General features: G+C 44.6%; 1 protein-coding gene across 10 annotated transcripts in view; it reads right to left on the bottom strand.

Annotated features, from left to right (window-relative positions):
* TTC28 (tetratricopeptide repeat domain 28) overlaps positions 1-19716 on the bottom strand; it is a 586106-nt gene that overhangs the window by 100149 nt on the left and 466241 nt on the right. For all 10 annotated transcript variants that reach the window (XR_009055063.1, XR_009055064.1, XR_009055062.1 and 7 more), the window contains 5 exons: positions 11506-12847; positions 9725-10248; positions 5530-5639; positions 3720-3849; positions 1538-1756 (listed from right to left, as the gene is read on the bottom strand). Coding sequence is in view for 6 of the 10 variants with exons in the window: in XM_057745050.1 (XP_057601033.1) it covers positions 1538-1756; positions 3720-3849; positions 5530-5639; positions 9725-10248; positions 11506-12847 (2325 nt within the window). In the remaining 4 variants the exon portion in view is untranslated. The remainder of the gene's footprint in view (positions 1-1537; positions 1757-3719; positions 3850-5529; positions 5640-9724; positions 10249-11505; positions 12848-19716) is intronic.

Genomic DNA, 19716 nt, shown 5'->3' with positions numbered 1-19716 from the left:
AAAAGCATTTTAAATTTTTAAATAAGACCAAATGGTCAATGGTCATTAATGGCGTAAAGGAGCAAAAAATGATGGCTGTATGAAACTGAGGTAATCCACAGCGGTTTTCTGGCAATAAATACAGGACATATTCTCAAATGGTAATGAGGTGTGGCAGCCCTGGAAAATGCTGGTCCTCTCTGACTGGATGAAAGCTTCAGAGCCTCATTAAGCGCAAAGAGAAACAATAGGAGCCTCATTATAAAGGGCTCATTATTATAGGGATTCGGATGTACCACCTGTCAAATCATGTCCCCAAAACATAACAACCACCAAGAGCAAGAGCGCGATGCCTCTGTCATCAGCTGTGTCCTCTTGAGCATCAGGGCCCTCCAGGGGCTGGATTACACAGGGGACCACCCCACTGTGCCTCACGCCCACCAAGTCACCCTGAGCATCACAACTTAAAACCTTTAGCATAGAAAGGTCAGAGGCAAGAACGTTCTTTACGGAAAGACCTTAAAAAACATGGAATTAAGGGGAAAATTACAGAAAGTAATGCTGAGGCATAGAATGTATAGCTGTTCTCAGAATGTAATCAGAACCCAAGAAGCATCTCAGAGCTGTCATCCAGCCATCCTTTTTTTTTTTTTTTAAATCAAAGGGACAGAAACGCAATCAAGAAAATCTTGTCAGTCCTCCTTGGCAGTTGAACTTTTTGAAATTGGCTTACAGCTATTCAGGAAGCCCATTCTTCAAGATTCCCAGTTATAAGACCCACTTCCCAGTCAACAAACTCTAACTAGGTCTGCTGTGTCTCCAAAATGGTAAAACCATCAGCGCTTTATTACGCAAAAAATAAGGCCCTAACAGCTAATTAGTGGCTCTGTACTTAGTGAAACTGTTAAAGCCTGAACATTTAATCCCGATTTAATCAAAGCGGATTTTTACTTCTGAAACAGATTTACAAATGTACTGGTTAAAAATGGGTTTTGCTAAACTCAGAAATCTCGAGCATAAGACTTCATTTATATACTGTGATAGAGTTGCCATAATCATTTTAGTCTCTTTAACTGCACCATGACAAAGGTTCACAATTATTAAATCATATCTAGAAAGAACTCCTTAGGACTTAGTTATCCGTTTATTAGCTAATGAACAACAGCTGCCTAAAAATAGGGCTGCTGGTGAAATTAATCCTCCTGCTCTTAGTCTTCCTTGATAAATGCTTCCACATTCACCAGCAAGAAGCAGCGATTTCTTGGGGGAATGAGAAAGCTGGGCTGTCTTATTAATTGAATGTCCCACCACAGACTACCCACCGTGGCTGAGGTTTTGCTGAAAGCCGACATTAGCTCCTTGATCTGATCTATGGTAACGCACCTCTCCCACCTCTATTCATTAGACTTTCACAGGATAGTGTCTTTTTTTTTTTTTAATTTTTATTTATTTATTTATTATTTTTTGGGGGGTACACCAAGTTCAATCACCTGTTTTTATACACATATCCCTGAGGATAGTGTCTTAATTGCCCTGTTCCCACAGAAAGAGATCTTACCTGCCCCAGGAGCAAGCAGCCAGCTGTACAGGTAGCCCGCAGCCAGGGAATAGTAAAGCACTAGTCCCCTCTGGCCGTTAACCATCTCTAAGATCTGATCAATAGTGACTGGGGAGTAGGGGTCGGAGTCCTGCTGTCCTGTTTGTCGTTCTACCAGGAGATCCGCAAACGCCCTTGTCCGTCCTCTTTCGGCCACGGCCAGGGCTTCATCGTGATGCCCTAGGAGACAAAGAGATAGGCTGGGAGTCCACAGGGAGTGTGCTTATCAGAGAAGGCCATCAGGTACAAAGGCCCTAGGTGGGCAGAAACCCCACTGCCTCTGCACACCAACATGTGGCAGACTCTCAGACTCTTTCAAACTCAACCCCTCGCCTCAGGTGACGGGTGCAATAACCCGCTTCTCAAACCCCACATTTTCAGATTCCAAGCCACAGTAAGCCGCCACCACACACAAGAGAGCTGACTGTTCAGAGCTTTTGTCCTCAGCCCTGTCCTCTCTCCTTCCACATCCTGAGTTACTCCCTGGCCTTCTGGCTTCTGACCCCATTCACTTGGCTATTTCGACCCGATGCTCTGCACTCTGGTTACCCTCTCACTGCCCTGCTCAGCTTGGATTCTGATTTGGCCTTGGCAGATAAGCCCTCCAGGACAGGGCTCCTGACCATCTTTCCATTTCTCCTTGATGCACTCCCTCTCTGCGACACATTGTCCAGCCCTGTTTCCACATTTCCTGCCAAATTATACCTCTGTGCCCTCACACGTGCTGGTCCATCTCCTGGGTGTGCCTTTTCCCCATTCACTGAACACGAGGAATCCTGTCCTCCCTATCTCAAAGACTAAGTGAGGCCCGAAATGTGGAGATGCCTGGTAGGCATTATTCGAAGCACAGTATATGTAACAAATGACATTATAATCATTAGAGCTGAGACCTCATTCCATTCTGGGCTCCCACACACTTGCTTCTTGTCTTGTCTCGTTCCCATGGGCAGAGGGTTCAAACCTCCGAGGTCTCTAACTCTGAAATTGCTTCTCTCTTTCAAGCTTTTCCTCAGTCCTTCAATCCAACCTCTAATCTCACTTTGTCTAAGAAACTAGTCTGTAATCTAGTGTCTTGCTAGAACTAAGGTCCAAAGACAGAGCAGGCAGAGGCAGGAGATCAGATGCCGCAGCTCCGACGGCACTTCAAGGATGCCCCGCTTCCTGCAGTCTGAGTATCAGTAGAAAGCAGGGATTTATATGTGTGTATGCAAATGTCTTCTTTTACCCTATTAAGTTATTAGCTGGAACAGCAGGGATGATTTCTGTACACATTGGAAAACTGGCCCCAAAGTGCTAGACAGATTTAACACAGTGATTGCAATAGGTAATAGACTGTAACCCCAGGCAATGAGCACAGTTCACAGCTACATCTCTCAACGGGAAGTTTGAGTATTCACACACGTAAAGCAAAGGGCAGGTTATTGATGAGGCCTCACCATCCAACTCCAAAGACATTGTTAATTCCAGTGAATACCTCCTTAACCCAAGTTCTGGGTTGGGGAAAATGATCTGCAGAGATGGACAGGCCTGAGGAGAGGATGAGGACAGGGTAGCTGGAATAGGGTGATTGCAACAGCTAAGGCCCAGCTAAGGGGAGGTGGATGCTGTCCCAGTGCAACGCAGCCCAGAGGCCTGGGAGAGTGGTCACTGACTATGTCACAGCTTCAGGGGCAGACAGTACAAACATTTACTAGAGAGCAAAATTAAAAGATGTGTGGCAGTGAAATAGGGAAGAGGCCAAGTATATTCTCAGGTACCTGCCCCCAGGTACTAATTGGCAGAGCACCTGTTTCGAGCATCCCTGTCTCCAGGATTCCTTCTCTGGCTCCCGGGTCTGCCTACCAGCTTCTTTGCACCCACAGCAACTGAGTTCCTTTGACTCTAGCGCTAATCACACCCTACTGGACTCCCAACTTCTGTCTCCTGATAGGCTAAGAGCGTCTAGAAGTTGGAAACCGAGCCTTCTTGACTGGCACTCACACATAAAAATATTTGTTGGATGAATGAACGAATGTTCAACAGCTGGGTTGTGGCTGTGGCTTCAGTCTGCCGTGACAAAAAACCATATTTCATCACAGCACTGACTAAACGACTCAGACACAGGGGTGCACGCACACGAGGTGGGAACCCCCGCTGCTCTCACCGAGGCTTACGAGCACTCGCTGCAAGGCCTGGTAGGAGGACGTCTGCAGGTCGAAGAGGGAGAGCTTGTAGTCCGTGCTCAGCTGCGCCTCATGTCGGATAGTTTCAAACAAGGCCGATGCCCTATAAAGCTGCAAGAAAGGGAAAAGGACATCATCCATTTTCAAGAAACCACTGCCTAGCCATTCATGGACTAGAGACAATTTTTGCTCACATCTTGGTACAGGACAGAAAAATTGTTTTAAAAGGGTTCAAAGGATGAATCTTTATTTCTAGGTAGGTCTTTGTGGACCTGAAAAGGCATCAATTAGATCATACTCAGTAAATTACAGTTTGTGTAATCAATTTTTGACAGACAAGGGCATCTAAAAGATACAGGTTATAGACTTGTAGTCTGAAAGTTGTGTAAGAAAAAATCAGCTATGAACGCAATCAAGTGCTGATTTTAATTAAAACAAATGAGAAGCCTCTCCTCTTGTCATCAAGCAACTGTAATTCACCACCCCAACACCTCACGGTGCAGAAGGGCTAGAAGGGGAGCAAGTGAGGGGGAGGCAGGCTGGAGACCCTAGGCTGGGGGGAAACCCTGACAGCAGCCGTGAGCTTAGGAGGAGGAAGAGGGCTTCTTGCAGACGCTGCTCTGCACAGCAGTGCTCCAGGGAGCCACGTCCACTCACAGGGACACCCCAGGACAGGACACACTACGCTCCTAAGGAGACACTGTCTTGCCACTCTAAGGGGACCACAAGGTCAGTGGGACCACAAGGCTTTCCTCTGATATTTACATGGGGAAAGAGTATCAAATTTTAAACTCATGCAACACAGAATTCTAAGACTAAGGGACTTAGACTAGGGGAGAGGAATGTATTCCCAACCCTGCCACTAATTTGCTGGGTGACTTCTGGCAAGATTGAGAGCCTCAGTTTCTTCTCTATAAAGGAATGGTTATCACTCTACCTCACAGGGTTATTTAGGTATAAATTCAGTTAGTGAAAGTACTTAGAAAACTATAAATCACTATATCAATACAAACTAATTTTTGAAGCCAGAAAACTAGAGAATTAATTCTCTAAATTGTAAAATGCTGTAACATCCCAGGATGCTATGGTACAAGTCCAGGCACATCATGTCCTCACTTTCCATGAGCATCCGACAGGAGCCTGGATTCACCGATCCTTGGCCTCCTTTGCTAGAGCAGTGTCCTCCACAGTAAGTGCTGCCTAAGTGGTTTAGCGTGTGATTTCAGACGCCATCTCACAACTCCTCCAACCTGACAGAAGAACCCATAACTCCAGGGATCTTTCTAATTTCCAGAGCCAGCATGAGAACAAGATTCTCTTCAACTATTTGTATGTACGCAGAAACATGAACTCTGTGTGTGTGTGTGTGTGTGTGTGTGTGTGTGTGTGTGTGTGTGTGGGAGAGAGAGAGGGACAGAGGGAAGGAGAGGGAAGACAAGCATCTATTGATATAACTAGAAACCTACAAAGACAGTAAATCCAATAATTATGAATTCTTGGATTACTTACTTCTGTCATAAAATGTACATAATTTCATTTTAAGGTTTAATGAGGAACAGCAGCACATAATACAAGAATTCCAAAGAAACTGAGAAATCTATCACACAAGTGAGCACAAGTCTTTAGTATGGTTCAACACTTCTGGGCTGATTCAGGCTAGAAATCTTGTATGTCAACCCAAGACAGATCAACACTTCTGGCAAACATCATCATCACTACTAGGATAGTAATCCCAAGGTCTTCCATGCTTCTAGAAACAAAATCCACTCGGGACAGGGTTCTCCTGCTCACCTGATGCTGGGCCTCCTCCAGGTTCCCACTCGCCCAAAGGGAGAGGCCAAGACCATGGCGAATTTTGGCTTCATCTTCTCTTCGGCCCAGCTGCTCTGCTAACCTTAAACCTGAATTTAGATAGAGAAATTTTGAGCACACGTAGAAGACAGACAATTCCACCCTGCCAAGGAGTTCTGGAGGGTAATTCTGCTTCAGGTGTATATAAAGTGTTAGCAACACAGCTAGTTAAAATGCAGGACAAGAGCAGAATCAGCCAAGGCAGAGTAAGCATTCTTTTCAAATTCTGTGTTGGTAGCAACCTTTCCAGGTCACTCCAAGTTGCCCCAGCAAGAGCTCAGGTGATGGCTATCAGCAGGAGACAGGTTTGCAGGGCAGGCAGAAACACTGAAATGAATGGAACCTAACCAGCTGTCCTCCCAGCTATGAAATCCCTAGCTTTGCAAATGAAAACTGCTGGTCTATAAATTTATCCAACCCAATTCTCTGGCTGGCAGAAGTCTTTCTTAACAGTTCCAGAGTCAAGTACAGAGGCCCAGCTAATACTCTTTCCTGTCACATGTGCACAGCATCCAATCAGTGTTGATGGAGAGACACATTGGATGTCCTCCTAGAAGCAGAATGCTCACACCACCTGACCCTGCCTTCTGTTACTGATGCCACTGAGGCATTTCACATCCAATCTGCTTTTCCTTTAAGGCTGAGACTTTGATGTGCCTCAGCGGGGTTGCAGAACAAGTGCTTTTAAGAGTCGAAAGCGTTCAATGAGACTGTCCTCATTCTAACGGCCCTCAGACAGGCACCTGCAGTTTGGGTCACTTACCCACAGCAAGCTTCTGGATTTTAGGACACCAGCAACCTCCAGGGCTTTGTGGAGTCAAATCTGAAGGCAACCATTTATTGTGTTGGCCACTAAGCTGTTCCCAGCATCACTTTGCCCTCATTATCCTGCTCTCTGTACAAACGAGTTAGCTAGTGCCGAGACAGCAGGAAGGCTCCCACACTACAACTACACACACAAAGGAAGGACTTCCTCTTTCTAATCTAATTCAGGGTGAATGAGAGCCTGCCTCTGAGCGTGCTGGGCTCACACAATTTCAGACTTTTGAAAAGGAACTGAGTCAGTTGAGAGGCTAATAAATGTGATACTCAGGTTCAAGCTCATAAAATATCATGCATTTCAAAATGCACATAACTCAGAAAACGTAGAAATAGCATTCTAAGTTTAAATCATGTCACTGGGTAACAAAAACAATATGTACTTGAAAATTATTCACATTTTAAAATACTTCATGGAGTAGAAACAGAAATAAAAGGAATGGCTCTTGGGTGAAAACCAGGAGGAAACCTGTTGTTTTAACCTTCAACAAGCTAACCATATTCATTCTTCAATATAGCTCTCCCTCCTAGGTCTGGGCCTCTGGGTTGGAAGTAAAGGTCACTGAGGCACCTCCTTTAGAAGGTATGTTCTGTGCAAGCAGGGATTTGACTTTGCTTCCCGCTGGATCTCCAACATGTAGGACACTCCCTGGCCCTTAGAAGTTCAACAATGAAGAGCTAAAAGCCAACTGGACAGACATGGTATCTGCCCTGCCCCAGTGCCTACCTACTTCTGCCTTTTAGGAATCTGGCCCACCCATCCAGCCCTGCTGGAGCCTAGTTTGCCAGAAACTAGTTACATAACCCCAGGTAAGTCACTAAATTGCTCCAGGCTCCCTTTCTTCATTTACAAAAAGAGAAAAAGCTGGATGAGATCAGTGGTTTTAATCACAGGTAACCACACAAATCACCTGGAGAGCATACTCAGCTATAAAAAGGGATGAGATGGAGCTATATGTAATGAGGTGGATAGAACTACAATCTGTCATACAGAGTGAAGTAAGTCAGAAAGAGAAGGCCAAATATTGTATGCTAACTCACATATACGGAATCTAAAAATGGTACTGATGAACTCAGTGACAAGAACAAGGACGCAGATACAGAGAATGGACTGGAGAACTTGAGGTATGGGAGGGGGCGGGGGGTGAAGGGGAAACTGAGACGAAGCGAGAGAGTAACACAGACATATATATACTACCAACTGTAAAATAGATAGTCAGTGGGAAGTTGTTGTATAACAAAGGGAGTCCAACTCAAGGATGGAAGATGCCTTAGAGGACTGGGGCGGGGAGGGTGGGGGGGACTCGAGGTGGGGGGAGTCAAGGAAGGAAGGGAATACGGGGATATGTGTATACAAACAGATGACTGAACTTGGTGTACCCCCAAAAAAATAAAAAATAAATAAAAAAAAATAAAAAAAATAAAAAGCCTCTGGCCAGGCCCGCCTGTGAGGTTCTACTGCACATGGACAGGGTGATGCTAGTCCACATCCCCGTTCTGAAAGCCAACAGGGAGACAGAGTACCAAAGTGCTTTCCAACTGAACTGTTCCCTCGTTTCAAGAGGCTGCGGACCCAACTCAGCACTCACAAAGGGCCTTCCAGGTTCTGTAACAACTCATGCAGAGAGGCATCTGGTCGGGCACACGAGGCATACCAGACTCTCTGGTAGAGCACGTCCACGAAAAAGACACTGTGGAGATGCCACAATAAGAATTTAGATCTCTGCAAGATTTAAAATTACAACAATAAAAATAGAGTTTTCCATAAATATAGAATTATGTTACAATATCTCAGGCAAAGCAGCTGCTTCATAGAAATAATATTTCACGAAGTACCAAAGAACACAGTTGAAAGGTTGTCATACACTGGGTCTGAATTGAATAGTTTTCACATATTCAACTGAAAATCACCCCCAGTCTGTTAGAGTTTTACCACAGTCTAGTTTCAGGAAACCAAAAGCCAACTCTCACATTTAATGCATTGAGGCAGAGCTCCTATTGAGTGGGAGCCAAATAATGTCTGGGAAGTGGCTTCCAGCCTGTCAGTAACCTCTCAGCCTGCAGGCCAGAGCAAGCCCTGGTCTGGGCAGAGGACTACAGGGACCATGAGCCCCTGACCCATTCTCCACTTCGTGTGCTGCATCCCTCTCTCCTGGCTTCCAGCTGGGGCTCAGGAGTAATCGTGGACATGGGTTCCCCAGCATTGCTCTGCTCTTGGGAGGTTGAAACAACTACATATGGGGTCTTGTGTGGTTCCTGCGGTCAGGAAACCTGGGCTAAGCCCCACGCCACCACTGACTGACCGCATGGTCAGGATCAAGCCACCGTACTCTCTGAGCCTCAGGTCACTTAGCTGCCAATGGGAATAAAAAGATACACCTCTCAAGGTTACTATGAGAATTAAATCCAATTAGATAAATTATATACGCCAAAAATTTTGGAAGCTATATAAGTGAGAGTTTTTTACTTGAAATCAGCAACCATTTCCTTCTATTACTGAGCCAAGAACGCCATATCTGCTGTTTTTCCCTCCCAGGATGATAGGATGCCATGTGCCTGTGTGAGAGGAAGTGCTTTCCAGAGGAGGTTCCAAAGGGGTGGAGGGCAGACACACTGCTGTGGGGCTCCTGCCTGGCGAGGAAGGAAGCGACCAAGGCCTGACTGTGCGCAGGTAACTGCATGAAGCCTGCTGGAGAGGGAAGGGGGTGGGAGGAGGGGGCGAAAGAGACGGCAAGGAGGGATGCAGTCACTTTCCGGGCCTCCGTGAAACAAGCCCTCTGTGGTGCCAGCCCAGCACCATGGGTAACCAGCACTGGGAAACCTGGCTGATGGCCTGGGCAACCCTCAGGTGGGTGCTTCTGGATTAGACCCCGGCTGCCACATTGAAGTGGACTTCTACACAGCTTTGATACAGCTTAGATATTTTCCAGAGGGACGATGGGCTCGGAACAGCTGTGCATATTCCTCTGATTCAGGTCCTTAACTTGTACACGATTAGATCTAACTTCACCTTTTGGAGAATGTTTTTTCCACTCAGTAGAGGGCTCTGAAAAGCAAGGAGGATGTCAGCTCCTTGGACAGCTGGCAAGCAGAGCAAGACAAGCTGGGTTATGCGCCCTGGACAGTGGAAAGTCTTTGTACTACTAAGGAATGCCCGGGGGGGACACCATGGTTTTGGAGTTGAACTGATGATGTGGCCTCTGAGATCCTTACTCCAGGCATAGACGGCCATTCACACTGTGCACACTTCCTTCCGAGAGACTGTGAGCTCAGTCACAGAGTAGACTGAGAAGCTGCGATGGATCTTTTCACTTACCTTCCTGCAAGTACATGACTGCCTGGGAATAGTTCTGCAGAGCATGATGGGTCCTTCCGAGGCTACTATAAGACACCGTCTTGGCCACCAAGTCATTCATCTGTGCAGCAATGCTCAAGTGCTGTTCTTGATAGACCACGGCCCTCTCAAAGGTGCCCAGGGACTCATAGGTCAGGCCTAGGTTCCCATAGGCCCGGCCCTGGCACGTGGGGTTGTTGGTTTCCTCTGCTATCTGCAGATCCAGCTGGTGGTACTGCAGGGCTGTATCGTATTCCCCCATCTGCTGGTAAACGCCCCCCAGGCCACAGGCGGCATCACTTTCCAGAGCTCGGTCTTTCATCTCTCTAGCAATGTTCAGCTGGCGTTCAAGGCAGGAAATGGCTTGTTCGTAATTCCCTAATTGGCTGTGCAGACTTCCCAGCTCTCCATAGGCCTGGGCTTTATTAAAGGCCTCCCCGAGCTCATGGGCAACCACGAGCCTCTTTTCAAAGCACACAAGGGCTTGCTGCAAGCTCCCCATTGCCCTGTGGGGATGTAGACAGAAAAACAATGATATTATTTTGTGCAGGTGCAGACATGCTGAAGCCCCTGAGAAAATGAAAAGCATTTGTCACTGTCACTTACTATAGAAGCTCTTAACTCCTCTTCTAGCTAAAATCTATCATGTGCCCTTAGAGTGAGATGCAGGGGAATTTCATAATCTGGAAAGCAATTCAAAAGTCATCCCTTAGTGACCTACCCAAGAGCTTGAGATTCAATGGGATATACACCCCATAGGAAATATAAAATATATTAATAGGCACAATGATAGCAAGTGAACTGTTTGGTTCTTCAGGCCTCCCAATTTCCACTACCGCTTAGACTATGTTTTTGAAATCACTTTACAAAGGCTATAAATCTTTCACCCTGAGCTTCTCAGAGCAGTCTGTGGGTGATGATTTAGTCTGACCCTTGCCCTTCTTCCACTCCAGGAGCCCTAATCCCCTGCCTATCTGGAGAAGCTGTATATTCTGCAGACACAGACACCTTCTTGGGTTCCCCACGTTCAGAAGGAAAGCATCACTTTGGCCAACAGTGTGTCATTTTGTGCTGCTAAAGATGACACGATAAGAGTGAGAAGAGCACGGATTCTGGTGGCAGACCACACCAGTTGTGTAGGACACATGAATTCCTTTCCCTGTGCTTCAGTTTCTGGATGCTAATAAATCCCACATCCCATAGCAGATGATAATAAACGTAGACTAAAACAGGATTTCTATAAATATTAAGATATCTATGCAAGGTGCCTAGCATGATAGTATATGTTTATTCATTCTCACTATTATGAGGTGGTTTTCCCTAAAAGCAACAAAATGGGGTCCAAGTAATTGGTGGGTACAGATATTATATTAATGAACACATATAATGTGAGGGGCATTCAGAAAGATAAGTTAGATTGATTCATTCATCTTTCCCATTCCTATTATCTCTTTTATTCTGCTATTATGATGTAGTCAAAAGGCAGTGCATTTGGAGTCAGAGAGCCCTGGGTTTAACTCTCAGCTGTCCCTTTTAAGCTGTGTCATCTTGGACATAAACTCCAGGCCTTAGGTTCTTCCTCCATAACATAAGGGTAAAAATATCCCCTGCTAAATTCACAGAACTACTGGAAGAACCAAATGAGGTATGTATGGAAATGCTTTGTAGTCAATAAGCTGCCATGCAGACATTAAGTGACCATTACTGTCACAACTGCTCTTTGTGCAGGTTTATCAACCACATTTGTCCTCTGTCACTTTTACCTGTGTCCATTTCCCAGGCCCCGGTAAGCCTTGGCTTGGTCTTGCATGCGATTCAGACTCTGGGCAACAGATAAATACTGTTCATAGTACTTGATAGCCTCCTCATAGTCACCCAGGGCCTCATAGCAATCCCCCAGGTTGCCATAGGCCCGGCCCCTGTCGAGCACAGACTCATTTCCACTTAGCTGCTGCAGCATGGCCAGCTGCTGCTCGAAGTAGCCGATGGCTTCTTCCATCACATTCATGTTCATCTTTGTGATGCCCATGTTGCCATAGACCTGGGCTTCTAGACTCGGGTCCTTCAGCTTCTGCCCTAGATCCAGCTGCTCTTCATAACACTTGAATGCCATCGTGTATTTCCCAAGGGCCATGTAGACGGCTGCCAGGTGCCCATGAGCTCTGCACTCTCCCGGCAAGTCACTCAGCTCCTGATATACCTCCAGTTCCTGCGTGTGATAACCCAAAGCTTTGTCGTGTTTCTGGATCATCCGGTATGCAGTGCCCAGGGCTGCATATGCACTGGCCTCCAGTCTTCTGTCCTTTACATGATGAGCCAAGCCCAGCTGCTGCTCATAGAATTTTATTGCACCATTGATATCTTTTTTACAGATGAATATATCGCCCAGGTTCCCCAGGGCTCGAAATTTAGCCTGGGAATTATTCAGGGACTGGGCTAGGGACAGCAGGTACTTCTGACACTCTTCGGCTTTGCTGAAATTCAGCAGAGCCTTGAATGCTAAGCCCAAGTTGCAGTAAGCTTTTGCTTGGCTCAATTTGTCATGAAGGTCTTTGGCCAGGGCCAAATCCTGCTCATAGTACTTCACCGCCTCCTGGTAATTTCCAAGGCAGTAATGGGCGTAGCCGAGATTGTGGCAGACCTTCCCTTCTCCTTCCATGTCTTGAAGGTCAGGAGCAAGCCGGAGGTACTGTTCGTAATAGGGGGCGGCCTGGACGTACTCCCCTCGAGAGCAGTGGAAGTTGCCCAGGTTGCTGAGAGCCCGGGCCTCGCTCTGGATGTCACGCAGCTCCCGGGCAATGTTCAGGTGGTTCTGATAGTGCTGCAGGGCCCGGTCGTGGGCACCCAGGGCCTGGTAGGCCACGGCAAGGTTCCCGTGCGTGGATGCCTGCGAGGCACGGTCATTCACTTCCATGGAGATCTGCAGCTCCTGCCGGTGGTACTTGACCGCCTGGTCGTACATGCCCAGAGCATTGTAGGCATTGCCCATATTCCCATAGGCGCGGCCCTGGGCGGCGTAATCACTCAGCTCCTGGGCGATGCACAGGTGGGTCTTGTGGAGTTTCAGTGCAGTATCATAATCACCTTTCATCTGGTGTATGATTCCTGAGAATAAAAGAACAGAAAAGGGTTGGAATGACTGATTAGCGATTTAGACAAAATGTAATTTGCAACTCAATTAATACTGAAATAGCATCCAGATGAATTAAAGAATTCAAAATAACAGAAGGTAGAATTAAATATTTATCAGCTCTCCAGAGGGAGGATAGCTTTCTAAGCTTCAAAGCAACAGGGAAAAAAAAAAAAAAAACCACTGACAGATTTGGTTACAAAAATAATAAGTTTTATACTACAAATATATATATCTAAAATTAAAAGGCAAACACAATACTGGAAAATATATGAATTATACAAAAAAATTCAATAGCTATAGTGTGTAAAGATTTCACTTGTTTGATTTTTTAAAAAATCAAGACCCCAATTTACTGAAATAGGCAAAGAACAGTAAATGTGAGCAGACAACTCACATCCAAGGAGATACAAAGAGTAACCATGGGGGAAAATGTTAATTTCTTTTAATAATCAAAGAAATGCAAAAAGAAAGCAACCCTGAAGTACCATTTTACTTCTACTAAATTAGCAAACAAAAAATTTTAAAAATACCCTATACGGATGAGGTGGCCCCGAAGCTGGTAAACACATCAACTGCTGGACATAAACAGGAGCAGCCTCTGAAGGAGCAGCATGGCAAGAACCACACACAAGGTGCTGCTCAGACCCTGCAATCCTGCTCAGGGGAATGGCTTCTAAGGAAATCATCTGACAAAAGCAAAAGCTATACGCATAACAATCTTCACTGCAGCGTTATACATTAGTGGAAAATCAGAAACATCTTCAATGGCAAACACTGGGGGATTATATAAGAACATTTTGGTATATCAACTCAATAGGGGATTATGCAGTCATTAAAAAGATAATTATGAAGTCTATGCAGAAAAACAGGGGGAAAAGACTTCTTGCAATAATGTTAAGTGGAAAAAGCAGAAAATAATGCTGCGTGCTCCCTGTGACAATGACTTGGAAAATGAATGTGTGCACATGGACAAGACCTCGAGGGGATTATGCAAAAATAAAAAGAGTTGCCTTGTTAGGTGATGGGATTTGAATGATTTTTGTTCCAAAATTTCTTGTAATTCTGCTATCCAGCTTTTACAGTGAACACTAACAGCACTTCAAACAGCCCTCATAAACTATGCTATAGCTGCTAGGCTAAGCTGTTGTTTTTACAAGCAGTTCAAAATGAGATATATCATAAATATCATAAATATAAAGTAGTTCCAAGTGAGGGATATAATAAAAGTAACTAGGGAAGAGCCTTTAAGGACAGCCTGGTTCATTCAAGTTGGAGCTGGGGTGGGGAGGCACAGAAAAGGCATCTAGTATGCAAACAGGTTTCTCTTTGTCCTTGGTTTTGAACATGCTTTTCTATGTATCAAAATGTGAACTTTGCACTGGTGACCAAAACCTGCAGAAGTATAAGAACTCAAAAACACCAAGATGGGTTCTTTCTAAAATGCCTGAACTGAAAACAGAGGCATTGAGAAAGAAAGCTATCAAAAATCCAGCCTCTGTAATTTGCTTAGCTCTACGATACCTTTCATTCCTTCCTTCCTTCCTTCCTTCATTTACTTACACAATGACCCAGCAGATATTAAATGAATATTTGTTGTGTACTAAGCCTTGTGGTAGGCAGCACACAGGGAGAGAAATGAAGACACGTGTCTGGCCTCAGAAAGTACACAGGGTCATAAGGGAGACAGTCATGAAACAATGTCAACACACATAATAAAGCTGAAGTGAGTGGGGTGTGGGAGAGAAAGGAGCAGGGCCACTCCTCTGGTCCTGACGTCCTTTTCTGCCTGCCGCGGAGGTCTGCCCTGCCCCAGGAGTTGTGCCTATCTCTGGATCCAGCCATCTGTATGACATTAACTGGATTTAGGGTACTGGATAAATCATTTAGCCTCTTTGAGCTTTCTTTAGTTCATCTATAAATGCAGGAAAATAATAATCTTGATACCAACCTTAGAAAACAGTAGTGAGGGTCAAATGAAATGATGCATGTGCAAGTGCATTGTAAACTATAAAGTGAAATTCAAATATTAGTTACTGAAATTACTATATGCTTCCAGGGAAGGGAATTCTCAAGTTGGTAGAGATTAAACAAATTACGGTAATCCTTCTGTGTATTTTCTTGCATGAGTAAAATATTTCATAGTTTAAAATAAGCAAATCATGGTACTCTATATGATGGAATAACATGGTGCCATTAAAAATGGTGACGTAGAAGTTTATATATTGACATGTGAAAATTATAATACATTAAGGTGTTATATGGCACAAACAGTATACTTACTAAAAACATTATTAGGATATATGTATATACATATATGTTTACACTCATACATACAGCAGACTATATCAGTAGTAACCTTTGCGTGGTGAAATTTAGCTTATCTGTATTTTAAATGGTTTTTCTATGATGAATGCACAACCTTGATTTAAAAATTACTCAAATTTTTTTGAAACTCTGCTCCAATCAGAGAAATATTCCTGGGGATTGGGTCTGGTCCCTGTTCTGGGTTGGAGCTGTCACTGGCATCCCAGCTGGAAGGGTCAGTTTTTCAGAGCCTTTCTTGAGGTTAAAAACTCTAAGCTGCCAAAAGGCACGACCTTAGCATCACCTGAAACCCTTTTAGTGAATGAAACATTTCAGTTCTGAAGACCCAAATGTGGCCTGTATCCCTCAAATGCTTTTATCTAAAACTTGTATGTTTCAAATTTCCAGGTATCCTTAGAGGAAATGATCATTTATTCCCTCTCCTCTCTGCATGAGGAGAAATGAGCAGGAAAATACCTGCCCAGCCATGAGTGCACAGTCATAACCAGAGCCAGAACTGGGAGGGCAGCAGGAGTGCCCACACATCCCTCTGATCACTTTCCCCCCACAGCGATGCCTTTACATTGATTTTTTCCCACAGCTCTTGGATTTCACTGCAATGATTTTTAAGCCAGTATGATTGGTTGCTAAGACGGTGTTAAGAGGAAGTGAGCAGTGTGGGACTTTCAGAGAAGGCAACTGAGGAAGCTTAGGTTTTTTTGTATGTCCCCTACCACCAAAGAAACAGGTCACCTGGCTAGCACCCCATCCTCCCACTTGTACCGCATCGTATAGGAAGCTGGCTAAGTATCTGGAAGGCACACTATAATGGAAAAGGCACAGACTTTAAGTCAGGAATCCCGTTTTACAAGCCTGGCTCCCACCTCATTCAGCTGAGTATCTTTGAGACCTTAAGTTTCTGTCTCTGAGCCTTTGTTTTGTTTTTGTTTTTTTAATTGAAAATTTTTGGTGTTTTTTGTTTTCTTATAAATAAGGCCAGGTTATAATCATCTTAAAGAAATGGTATAAGAAACACAGTAGTGTATATCAATAAGCTTTGCTAACTATCGCATACTTCCTAAACATGGTATGAGCAGTGTTCAGAGAGTGAGAGTTCAAAGGAAGAAAAATTCCATTTCTCTTGCTCTCAGGGCCTCAAGAGTCTAGCTAGTTAATAGGGAGCAGTTGGGATGATAATGGCTACCCAGGGTTCAATGAGTTGTGAAAGAAACTGCCTGCTGGTTATGGCAAAATGATCTGACCCCCAGCCAGCTTGCCCACACACTCCCCTTCTCCCCCACCTTCCTCCTCGGCTGACAGTTCCAAGGGTCTATAAGGAAGCACAGGAAGATTCTCAAAACAAAGACTTCCAGACACAGGCAAGGGTAAAGGCGATGGGCCGGCTGAGGTGGGATTTTTTCTTCTGCCCTGTGTCTGCACTGTCCCAGCCGCTGCCAGCCTGGAGAATTCTGAACGGAACATTACACACTCTTGGCAGCCCTTCTCTTTGTTGAGGCAACATAAAAGCGGCCCTGAGAGCTGCCAGCAGAGTGACTGCACACGCTGAGGAGATAATCTGCAGATCCTCCTTCCCTTTCGAGACTACAGCTTGATTTTCCAGGGCCATCACTCAGATGAAGACTTACAGAGGGCCTGTCAGCAGGGGCGCGCTAGGTGACATCGTGCTGCAGGGAGGGGAATTAAAGGAAGATTAGTGGGGCAGAAGATCCTCACAAAGCCCAGTTCTCACAAGGCGTGTGGAGAAAGGACACATGCTTATGGATTTATACATCCCCACAGTAAGTCTCCACCTATGCATCAGGAATCCCTGCCATGGGAATAATGAGAGCTACTGCAAAAACTTGTTGTGAGGGCCAAGAAGTCATGCTTATGAGAATTTGGCACAAGTGCCTGGGACATAGTAAGTGCTCAATACATTTTGCCTCTACTGTTAACCATTACCAGCAAAGATCAAGGGAGGTGTGAACAGAACACGTCTAACAGAATTCTACCGAAACTAGAATAGTTAGCATTTTGGCAGTGAATTTTGAAAGCCATTTCTCTTGCAAATTCTCTAAAAGTAGGGCCTTGCATGTACTTCTACAAAGGATGTGGATGCATTCCTCTCATTTACTGAAAATATTATTATTCTGATTATTAATAGTGCACAATCCAAGTGGGGCTTTAAGAGCTCATCTATTCTTTCCCACTGCTTTCAAACAGGTTGAGTTCGGCTACATCCTAACCAAATCACCACCTATTTTCAGAGGAAATATCAAGATTTGGAAGCTGGAAGAGCTCTCCTAACTTTATAAATGACGTGACCCTGGCCCAGTGAGAGGAACTGAATTAGTGACAGAGCTGCGAGAGGGACTCTCGACCCACAGACCTTCAGCTGTACCAGTCCATCTGCTTTCAAGATAAGCAGAAAACATAAAAGAACTGTATTTAGTCTCACTAGGTGTGACACAGGACAGCAGCTGTACTTTAAAAACTTCTCATTTGCTAGAAATACATATGGAATTACTTACAGATGAAACAACATGGTGTCTACTATTTGCTTTAAAAATACTCCAGCAGAGGGGAAAAGTAAAGTATGTGTGTGTTTATGAAAATAGATGAAATAATATTAGCAAAATGTTGATAATTGGGGATTTTTGTCATATGGGGATTCATTAGACTATTTTCTCTCTGTGTGTATGTATGTGTTTGAAAATTCCCACAATACAAAGTTAAATCAAATAACTGAGATATGCAAAGAGGTCTGTAGCTCGTTTTGGATCAGGAAACCTCCTTATTCCTAAGTCCCTATGGATGTTTAAGTTCTCTTTTCGTCTTTGGGACCTCAGAAGAAAAAAGAAACCAGCTGTTCACCAGCCTCTACAGCTATACCAGCCTCCATACATATCCTTCTCCAGGTTGGGAGGAGGACATGTGTAGACAGAAAAACACAATGCTTTGTCCCACTGCCCTGATTAGTTTATCATCATGATATTTAGTTGCCTTTAATTTCAAACGATCTTAAAGATAGGTGATGCTTTGTCTATCAAAGAGGCAGAATGGGAAGGGATGGTAAAAACAGCTGAGAAAACCTGCTCCACAGAATATTCTGCAGCACTGCACATTCTCAGCTGCTTCTCCCAATCCTCCCCCTGCCCAGGGGAATGGGTCCCAGTTTCTCCTGGGGACCCATTATTCCAGCTGCAGACATCTCTAGGTTCCCTGGACCCCTTCTCTCCATCTCAAGTTTCCACGTAGAGTTCTCTACGTTGTACTTAAAATATCTCAAAGCTTGGGGTGGGGAGGAGGGGACAGATCCTTAGTAAACAAATGGCTACAATCAAAGGCAGAAGAGCATAGTGCTCTGTGTTATAAATGCAACCAACTGGATGTCTTAACTAACTGATTTTCAGGTAACTATTTACGTTCCCGGAGACAAGTCTCCATTATTTTTGCTAGTAGAAGACAGCAAAGGTATAGGTATTTTAAAATGTCAGATCATTCCAAAATTACCTATCATTTGATTTCAGCTACAAGCATTTTCCCGGTAGGTACGCTTTTCCTGAGAACCTGTGCCTGGCTCTCTACTTGATGATCTCATTCACTCCTCAAAACAATCTTGTGAGGTTGATATTGTGGTCTCCAAGACCCAGAAGTTCAAGAACTTACTCAGGCCCATATGGCTCTAAGCAGCAGGACTGATACTGGAACCTGGTTCTTCTGAATCAGGAGTCCATGCTATTTCACTTGCTCCCCTTCTGGAATGAAGCTGGCATGCTTTCCAGTGAAAGGTGGTCATGATTTTATATCCATTTTTTTCTTTCTTAACAGAAGTATTCTGTTGTGGCAAACCAACCCTCTGGCAGCTATGTAATAACAGACCGATGGTCTGGATAAATTTGTTTCTAGAGCAGAGAGGTATACATTAGAGACCAGAAAACCCTAAGAGACTCGGGAACGTAGGGGGAGGCGGCAGATGTAATCGTCTGTGTGGGCATCACCTCTGGAGAACTCTTGGGCCATCACGTGTCTCTTCTGCTCTCATTTATCTTAATTACATCTACTTTTTCTACCAAACCCACCAGGCTCTTCCTGTTCCTCCAAAGGATAAGTGAAGTTAAGAGCCTGTTATCTTCTTTTGTTTCAATGGCAATTTAGGATGTCTTTAGTGACATTGAGAGTACAGTGGCACTTCTGTCCCAGATCCCAACTACCCTTGCCTTCCGTCTCAGTCCTGAGGAGGTGGCTGTAATAAAGCCGAGGAAATCCTTGCACATGTCACCTCTCCCTCCCACAAACAAGTTTCACTGGAAACTACCTGTCCTATCACCCCCACCTGCAGCTTTACTGAGGTACAAATGACAAACAAAATTATATACATTTAAAGTGCACAATGTGACTTGATATACAGTGTGAAATGATTACCCCAACCAAGTTAATTAACACATTTATCACCTTTTTGTGGTGAGAATGCTTAAGACCTACTCTCTTACGATACAGGATTATTACCTGTGGTTGCCATGCTATACGTTAGATC

This window comes from Hippopotamus amphibius, chromosome 8, assembly GCF_030028045.1.
Source record: "Hippopotamus amphibius kiboko isolate mHipAmp2 chromosome 8, mHipAmp2.hap2, whole genome shotgun sequence".
Taxonomy (NCBI): domain Eukaryota; kingdom Metazoa; phylum Chordata; class Mammalia; order Artiodactyla; family Hippopotamidae; genus Hippopotamus; species Hippopotamus amphibius.
Note: the sequence above shows the minus strand (reverse complement) of the source record. Positions and strands in the feature narration are given on the sequence as shown.